This window comes from Gavialis gangeticus, unplaced genomic scaffold, assembly GCF_001723915.1.
Source record: "Gavialis gangeticus isolate Ggan-Ray unplaced genomic scaffold, GavGan_comp1, whole genome shotgun sequence".
In the NCBI taxonomy this organism is placed as follows: domain Eukaryota; kingdom Metazoa; phylum Chordata; order Crocodylia; family Gavialidae; genus Gavialis; species Gavialis gangeticus.
In genome coordinates, this window is record NW_017729031.1 from 116,418,803 (window position 1) to 116,428,311 (window position 9,509).

At 50.2% G+C, this 9,509-nt stretch overlaps 1 protein-coding gene across 2 annotated transcripts in view; it reads left to right on the forward strand.

The window, feature by feature from the left end:
• The window catches only part of MPP3 (membrane palmitoylated protein 3), a 122,128-nt gene that overhangs the window by 105,565 nt on the left and 7,054 nt on the right, over positions 1-9,509 (forward strand). For both annotated transcript variants that reach the window (XM_019523634.1, XM_019523635.1), the window contains exon 16: positions 6,769-6,877. In XM_019523634.1, coding sequence (XP_019379179.1) covers positions 6,769-6,877 — 109 coding nt within the window. The remainder of the gene's footprint in view (positions 1-6,768; positions 6,878-9,509) is intronic.

The following is a 9,509-nucleotide window of genomic DNA, read 5'->3' on the forward strand; positions in this document are numbered from 1 at the left end:
AGGTGGGGGGAATGGTGGGTGGGAGCGTGGGGCCCATGCCAGTGCCAGGGCCAGTGGGGGCCCAGGGCGGGGTGGCAGGAGTGGGGAGCCTGGGCTGTCAGGGGTTCTATGGAGCTGGGCTGGTTCCCCTGTGAACATCCTAAGGCCTTGCTGCCTGCTGCTGCTGGTAGGAGGGGGAGTCCTACATGTACCCACACCCCCTTCGCACCACCATACACATGAACCCATACCCTAGCCACCCGCACCCTCCACATGCCACAACCCTCCCCAGCCACCCTCCCCCACACACTCACAGCTGCTCACAAACCCCATATCTATCCACACACCCACATGTTCCCCCACCAGGCATTCAGAAAGGTTTTGTTGAGGCGTTCTCAGCTTTTACACATTCTTCTTTATAAGGTAAATGTAGCTTTCTGTATTCTTTGGTGAAGCTGTCTGCAACTTCCCTTAACTACATCTCCAGCACATGTGATGATCGTCAGGTCTTTGCCAACATTTCCCACCTCTCAGTCTGGTCCTGGACGTCTTAGCTCTGGGCTCACAGGTGCATCCCTGCCTGGTTACAGGCAAACTACAGAGACTACATCCAACCTTCTGGGGGGCGAGAGGGGACAGAGGAAGGAATTAACTCCGTCCCTGCCTGGCTACAGGCAAGTTGTGGAGGTGTGGCTGGGCCTGGCAAACCCCAGTTGCAGTCTCCAGAGTTTGCCAGCTGAGGGCAGGCAGGGGCGCAGGGAGGAATTTGCCTCGGGGGCCATGCCAGGACAGCAGCTGGCAACACCCTGCCCCTGCTTCGGCTAGAGAGCAGAGGTGAGGGGCCAGCCCAGCTCACTGGAGCAGAGCTCTGCCCAGCCCAGAGAGCATACTGGGATGCTGGTGGAGTCTGATTTAACTTAAACCATCAAGGAGTCTGGGACAGATATTTCATAAACCAGTTGAGCCAAATCGGTTAAGTCTGATACTACATTCAACCAGGTTTATCTCAAACCAGCCATTTTCAGACTGGTTTATGTCCACTGAACGTCTGTTCTTTTACAAGTTTAAACCAGTTTCTGATCACTTAAATCAGTTTGTGTAATGTCCGTCCCTAGCCAAATAATATGGGAGAATTCTAATAAAATAAAGGGCTTTGTCTGTCTGTCTGTCTGTCTGTCTGTAACACTTTTGATCAGGTACACATGCTCTCCCGAGAGGGCCAGCAGCAATTGGCTGGGCAGGCTCTACCTCTTCAGGCAGGGAGGCAGAGACAGAGATGGAGGGGAGCCATTAGGGTTTAATATTTACTTGCTCCTGGATGCCTGTCAAAGCTGACAGGAGCCAGGGGCAGTAGGACCCAGGGAGAGTACTCGGCACAACTGAGCAGCCTAGTGTGTGTGTGTGGGCAGGGGCAGAGTGTGGCGGGGGATGTGCAGGCAGGGGCAGGATGTGGGTGTGTGTGCAGGCAGGGCAGAATGTGGGTATGTGGGTGGGGGGTGCGCAGGCAGGGGCAGAGTGTGTGGGTGTTCACAGGGTGAGTCCTACATGGACACTCCACCATACACATGCATCCACACACCCCTTGCACTTCCACATATGCAGACCACCACACCTCCCTCGCACAGCCCAGCCACCCTGCCTGCCCACACAGACCCCAACAAACCCCACCCACATCCCATATATTCACACCCACACGCTCCCTCACCCCACGTATCCAGACACCCCCCCACAGCCCCCCCCACACCTATACCCATCCTCCACAACACACAAGAATAAGACTTTATTTTAAGCTGTTGTGTGATCACCTCTATGTACACAACACAAAAACACGTAAATCTGGACAAAAATATTTTTGAAATCAAATTAATGAATGCTGTAGATGTTTCCTGTTTAGATGCCAAAACCCCTTGCTGAAAGGACTACTTCTGGGGGCAAGGGCAGGGACTTCTGGTGGCAAAAGTCCAGGGTTAGGGGGCAGGACTTCCAGTCACAAGATGGCTACCAGGGGTGGGGCACCTGCCAAGGGGTGGGGCTACCCATGCTGCCCTGGACAGAGTGCTAAAACTCTAAGTGTTCCTCCACCCAAAATAATTGCCTACCCCGGTTTACATGGCCGGCCCCGAAGGGCAAGTCGGGGTGGGGCATGTAAACATTCCCTGAAACACTCCATCATTCATGATGGGCAATTGGCTTGTTCTCCCAGATTTGTTCTCCTGGTAGAAAAACCCAGTTGCAGGTGTATGGACATTAAAATACTAAGGCCCTGAAGAGTGGAAAACTTGCAGTGTTGACACTTTGCAGCCATGGAGGGGGGCCTTTGCACACATCTCAGTGTGCTCTGCAGGGTCCCTTAGGCTGTCTTGTGACAGACGGCAACACTGCATAGGGAAATCACAATTGACTGACCATGGTCAGCCTGTATTTCTCTGCAGCACAATGTGGATTGTGAAGAGGGTGTGTTCTGCTCCCTGCTGGAGCAGGAGAGTCCAGCAAGCAACACATTGGGTGTGTCTACACATGTATTAATGCACTTTTCCTAATGTGCATGTAGTACCTCCAATATGAGGGCAGCTATACACAAGCACAGAGGCTGCTCCGACTCACTGGAATTCCAGCGCGTTGGAGCAGACTTGATTAATCATGTCTTCTGGAGTGTGGCAGTTGTTGCACTCCAGCAGCCTCCTGTGTCTTGTGTATCAGCATCCCTATGCTAAAAAATGGTAGCAGGGGTGCTTGAACTAAAACTGTAATTAAAGCACTGCCCTTCCCCACCCCTGGAGCATGTGTAAAAGTTCCTCAAGGTACTAAATAAATATGCAGTAGCCTGCCATAATGCACAGTAGTGAAAGTGCATGCTTTTTAAGTTATGCTTAATGTGCAGTAGCCTCTTTTCCTATACATTAGCATGGTTTTTTTCTGAAATACTAATGGACAATAAAATAGGCTAGTGCACATGTAGATGTGCCCACTGTCTCCTTGGAGGGGGAAATTCTGGAGGACTGTTTTCTCTTCTGAGAAAAGCCACAGCCTGTACAAACATTTTCTCTCCCAGGAGAAGCTCTCCCGGGAGAGATTTAACCCTGGTTATTTGCACATTGGTTTTTTCATGGAGCAGCCATTTTTACTTTGGGAGAAAAAACCTGAACATCTGTATATTTGTGGTTTCTCCTGGAAGAGTAGTGATTCTCCTAGGAGAAACTGAATGGTCTGTACAAGGCCTTAAATTAGCATCAGCTCTGTATACTTTGATCTATATCTAGGGTAGTACCCTATAACTAGGTTAACTATAAAGAAATCCGGGACATCCAAGGCACTGCTTCCTCCACCCCGTGCTCTCACAAATTGGTGGGGGCAAAGCGGGACAGCATGCTGGGCAGGCAGCAGTGCCTGCCTACCTGCCTGCAAGGTGCTCTGCATTGCTCCAACTCTTGGCCAGACTGTGCCCCACACCCCTGCATTTCCAGGGTGTCCAGTAGGGCTGTACAAAACAACACCATTTAGTTTTGACGTATGTTTCACCATTTCAAAGGGACAGCATTTTGGTTTGTTTCAAAGTACTGTTCTGTTTCATTTTGTTGAAACTGTTTCACTGTTTCGACGCATTTCGATGTTTCGCCCATAGATTAGAATGGGCAATCATGGAAATGCCTATAACTTTGTCATTTTTTCCCTGATTCAGATGAACATTGCAGGGATGGTAGCCCCTTCTGAGGGCATGAAGCCTGCCAGGTTTCAAGGAGATAGGTGCAGGGGTTTCTGGGAAACTGTACCTCGAACTGCTAAAAGCAAAACTCCTGTCAGTTGCTGGCAGCACTGGCCTCCTGTCATCCCATGGGCAATCTGGGGGCCCATGCCTCCAGGAGGGCTTTGGGGCTGTGCCAGACTCCTCCCAGGGGTGTGGGCCCCCAGATCTGTGCTCAGGTTGACTGGAGGCTGCTGCTGCTGCCACCACCTGGGATTGGCACTGGGTGCAGCCCACACCCAGCGTGAGGAAGAATGGTGCTGCCATTGGCCCCAGGCAGCAGTGGCAGCCTCCTGACATTCTGCATGCAGATCTGGGGGCCTGCACCCCTGGGAGGAGTCCGGCAGCACTGGGAGGGCAGTTTGAGCTCCATGGGGCTGGTAGAGATGTTTGGAGGACAGTCCTGGCTCTCCCCACCTCCTGCCACCGGGCTGCACTCTGAGTGACTCTGCCAGCCCCATGGAGCTCAGCCCAGCGGTGGGAGGCAGCAGGAGAGCCAGTGGTGGAGCTGCTTGGAGCGGAGCCCTGGTGAGCACAGCCCAGTGGCGGGAGGCTCTGCAGCCCCATGGAGCTGAGCCTAGTGGCGGGAGGTGGGAGAGAGCCACTAGCCAGGGCTGTGCTCCGAGCAGCTCTGCCACTGCCTCTCTGTTGCCTCCTGCCACGAGGCTCAGCTCTGTGGGACTGTGCTCACCAAGGCTGCGCTCAGAGTGGCTCTACAACTGGTTCTCCAGCCGCCTCCCACCACTGGGCTGAGCTCCATGGGGCTGCAGAGCCTCCACTCGCCAGGCTGTGCTTGCCAGGACTGTGCTCCAAGTGGCTCCGCCAGCCCCATGGAGCTCAGCCCAGTGGTGGGAGGTGGCAGAGAGTCAGTGGCAGAGCCCCTTGGAGAGCAGCTGGGTGGCAGGAGGCTCTGCAGTCCCACGGAAGGTGGGGGAGAGCTACAGGCCAGGGCTGCCCTCTGAGCAGCTCTGCCACTGGCTCTCCCGTTGCCTCGCTGAGCTCTGTGGGGCTGGCAGAGCCACTTAGAGCACAACCCTAGTTCTCCCATGCCTCCTGCCACCAGGCTTCTTTGAAACTCCAAACTTTTCTAAACATTTCGAGTGCCCTCAAGATGTTTAGAAACATCATTCAGTTTTGAAGCCTTTTGTTTCCTTTTGATTTCGCTGTTTCAAGCTCGAAACGAGTTGAAACAGCTTCGAAACAAAACACCCTTCAAAATTTCACACAACCCTAGTGCCCAGTATAATTCTCAACAGCCAGCTGGGACTGGGCTGTGAAATCCAGGACTGTCCTGGCTAAACTGGGACATATGGTCATCCTACCTGTAACCATATGTAAAACCCACTGATCATCACATTTAACTCTACAAAACTTGTAATTATGCCAGTGATACCTGGCAGGCCTTAGATCTAACATCACATCCTCTCTGAGAAGAGTATTTGTGACATACACCCCACAAATCCTACTGCCTTTTCTGCAACAAAGACACTTTGCCAAAGTAATAGATCACATCTGTGGAAGAGGTACCCAAATATCCTGCAAAAAGAAAACTCACTACAATGCAAAAATATTGTTAAAAAATGCCTGCCACACACCCATTTTCACATATTATCCCTGCAATCTACAAGAAGGATCATCGAACAATTGCAGCATATACTAGAAGGGGATCTTGAATCTTTTGCAACCCTTCTGGGCTTTCAAAAAACCCAGCCTCACCCAACTCCTCATTAAAAGTAAACTTCCCACTGATCAAACACCAGATGGAAGAAGATCTGCCTAAATAATGAATGCAAAATGTGCCAGCACATTTCCACCCTGGCCATGATTAATCTACCCCACAACAAAACCGTCAGAATCCATGGATCCTACACATGCCTATCACAAAGTGTGCACATCATCCAGTGCGTCAAATGCCCTCTTGGCAGCTATGTAGATGAAACTATACAACCTTTACACTCAAGAATGAATTCTCACAAGCACAGATAGAGGACAGAAACATCCAATCACCCAGTAGACAGACAACTCTTCATAGAACTGCTACTTTGTCTCTGATCTCACTGTGCTTGGCCCAAAGGAAAACCTGTGCAAAACTTCCAAAATTGGGCCTTGGAACAAAAATATATTGTTTCACTGAACAGCAAAAATATTAGACCTCACACAGGCAGTAGTTTTATGGCTTATTATAACTTACCTGCTCTCTTTGCTAACCTCTCTATGGTTCTGTTCCCTTTTGAATGATCTTATTGTTTTATGTAAGAAGGCTCACTTATTTCAACTGTACTTGGTCTATTAATACCTCTAATAACTTCTCTTTACTCCAGAGGCTTACTGCCTACCTTGCTTTTTAAGAGATTGCTTTAATTTGCATAATTATGTTAAAAATAATTTGTTAGAATTTGTTTTTAACCTAGGCTACATCTGTATCTCTGAGGAAAGGCGTTTTATGCTTGAAAACTTGACATTTCTGTCAACTATAAATATAGCCCACTAAAGGTATTGTCAAATCTTGGGTTTTGGGAGTTTTTTGTTTGGTTTCTTGGTTGTTATTTGTTGGGGGGGGGCAGTTTGCTAGCATGTAAATCATTTAATGTGTTCCAACAGAAATATTTTCTCTTTGGATTCCTCTGCTCAGTAAGTTCCCCAAGGTGAAAGTTAACTTAGTGGTACTTTTGTATTTTGTTTTTCAGGTTTTGAGAGAGGAAGGAGTGGAAATGGAAGTGAGGAAAGCTGGGTTCTAGTCAGAGTTTCATGGCCTCCAGTTCACTGAACTTTTTTGTTTCAGGCTTTCCTATTAGGTTGTGAATTTTGTTCACAATCCATTAACATTCCTGGAGCAGATTGAGAGCTTCAAAATGGAAGGAGATGTATAAATTACACTGTCATAGTTTTCTTATCCCCACACATTACTACTCTACAGAGCCATGCATTTTTTCATGGCTTTCCCTGGAGCTGACTAATGCAACTGTCTAAGGAGGAACAAACATATTTCTTAAATTTGCTTTTCTTTGTGGCCTTTACTTATGAAATACAACTGTCTTCACTTTTAGATTTGTTGAACATGGAGAATACAAAGAGAATCTCTATGGAACAAGCCTTGAGGCAATCCGGTCCGTCATGGCCAAAAATAAAGTTTGTTTGGTGGATGTAGTACCTGATGTAAGTTTAAATCTTTTTTATGACTTTCTTTATTTTCTGGGGGATGAAGCAGCCAGGAAGTTGGGGGGCGGGGGGGAACCACAGTACCAATCTCTGTCTCACAAGTAGATACTGCACAGTAGTTAATGTGTTGGAAGTTCATGTTCCAGTTCACCTTCCACACCTCCATTTTGAAAGGGGAAAATAGGGAACAGACATCACAGTGGTATTGCTTTCAATGGATCCTGATTATAAGTTGTTACAATGCAGAGCGGGGTATAAATGTAACTTTTAACTGCTTTAAAATGTAAGGAGGAACTGCTGCTCAGGGGGTGTGCATCAGCTGTTATGATGTAACTGTTAGGTGTGAATGGGGCTGCAGTCATGCATACAAGCTGGGAGAGCTGGGCAGTTGCCACATTCTAACAGTTGAGTGTGCACAAGCTGGGTAGATGTAGGCAAACAACTCCACCTTTAACCCTTGATGAGTCTGTTTTGAGCTATTTTGCTACCTTTGTATCACTCATAGCTTGCGGATACAACTGTTAGAACAGCTGCTGTGAACTTTGGAGCAACATTTCCCTCCCACCTCTCCCCCTGTTTTGAAACCATTCTAAATGTGTGTTTGTCTATACCCTTTTTGCATCCTGAGTGAAACAGGGTTACGGTGGCAATCGATTTTCTGCACTCCTATTGCTGCAAGAGCATGTAAACATAACAGCTATTGCATAACAGCCTGTATCAGTACAATTTCACAGATTCACACAGAAATTTAGGGCTGGAAGTTGTTACATCTCTCTATACCCTGACATTTATATCTGTATGGTCATGTAGTGATACAAGTGTAGTAAAGACATTACAACTCTAACTCTATTTCTTTCAGTTTAAAGTTACAGCAGTTTTATCACATGGTTCCATAGAAAGCTAGTTAGAGTCATAGAGAAGTATGGCTGGAGACCTTAAGAAGTCATCTTGTCCAAACCTGTGCCTGAGGCAGGATCGTCCCTATCTGAACCATCCTATACAAATCCATAGTCTAACCTCTTAGCAAAATTACGCAGCTGACCCTGACCCAACACACAGACATAGAAGCACTCTAGTCTGCCACAGATAAAGCAGGGACACTCTGGTATCTCACATCTTGCTGATGCAAAGGCTGTTGTTAAATATCCCAGTAAAAAGGCCATGCCTCCCAGTACAGAGGAAAGCAACCCAACCCACAGTCCATACCAATCTGGTATGGGGTAAAATTCCTTCCTGACCCCAGATATGGCAATCAGTCTGATCTTGAGCAGAGGGCAAGACCCTCTAGCCAGGGACAGCTGGGTTTAAGTCCCAGCAGGAGCACTAGCATCCCCTAGTCTAGGGGTGGGCAAAATTCAGCCCACAGGCCAGATCCAGCCCACAGAGGGGCTGTGTCTGGTCCACGGTGGGTCCCTAAGTCCTGCACAGCTGAGGCACCACCCGGTCATGGTGCGTCCTGGCATGCAGCAGGCCTGGGACGGCTTGACTGCCTTTCTAGGCAGCCCAGGTGGCAGCGGCTCCTTCTGGTTGCCACTGCCATTGGCCACAGCCCCGCAGTACCAACAGGGACCAACATGTGCAGCCCCAACCCCGCATGCCCTGTGCTTGCTCTGATTTTGCCTGTCTGGGCTGAGCAGCAGCAGTGCAGGACAGAAACTGCTGCTCATCGCAAGGTAAAAGCAGCCCCTCCCCTCCCACTGCTGGTGTTTCCTGTTGTAGCCACCTGGAGCCCACGCGGGGCTGCCCTGCATCTATGCCATATCACCACCACCTCTGGGTGGCTCTGCAGGGCAGCGGTGGCAGCACAAACTAGATGCAGGGCAGCCCCACAGAGACTCCAGGCAGCCACACCAGGAAGTGCCAGCGGTGGCAGTGGGAGTGGGAGGGGCTGCTTTTACCCAGTGCTGAGCACCAGTTTCTCTCCTGGACTGCCACTGCTGAGCCTGGCCTCCCGTCCTGCTCTGGGCTCACCTGTCTGAGCTGAGTAGCAGCCGGGCAGAAACTGTTGCTTGGCACAGGGGGGAAAGTGGCCCCTCCCTTTTGCTGTTGCTGCCCAGAGCCCACGCCGCGCTGCACTGTGCCGCACCGATCTGTCTTGTGGCTCCATCACCACTGCCTCTGGGATGCCCAGCACAGCAGCAGTGACAGTGGAGAGCAGCCGCAAGGCAGCCAAGAGACACTAGTGACAGAGCCGCAAGGCAGCCCTGCGCAGCATGGTCTCTGGGTTACTGCAGCAAGAATTGCCCAGTAGCAGCAAGGGGGAGGGGCCATTTTCCTCCCACACCAGGCAACAGTTTCTGCCTGGCCGCTGCTGCTGCTGCTGCTGCTTAGCCTGAACGGGTGAGCTTGGAGCAGGGGGGGCACATGGGGTCAGGGCTGCAAATGCACAGGTCCCCATCACTACTCTGGGGCTGGGGGCAGTGCATGCCCACTGCATGCCCAGGGCAACAGGACATGCCATGTCCAAGTGCTGCGGAGCAGATGTGGGCTGTGTTGGGGCTGCCTGCTGTTGGTAGTGGCAGGGAGGCACCCACCCATACCCCCATATGCCTCCACACCCCTCCATTCCCTCCCCCCCCCCCCATTCTCCCCCCCCCCCCGTAACTTTTTGGGGTTTTTTTTCTAAAAA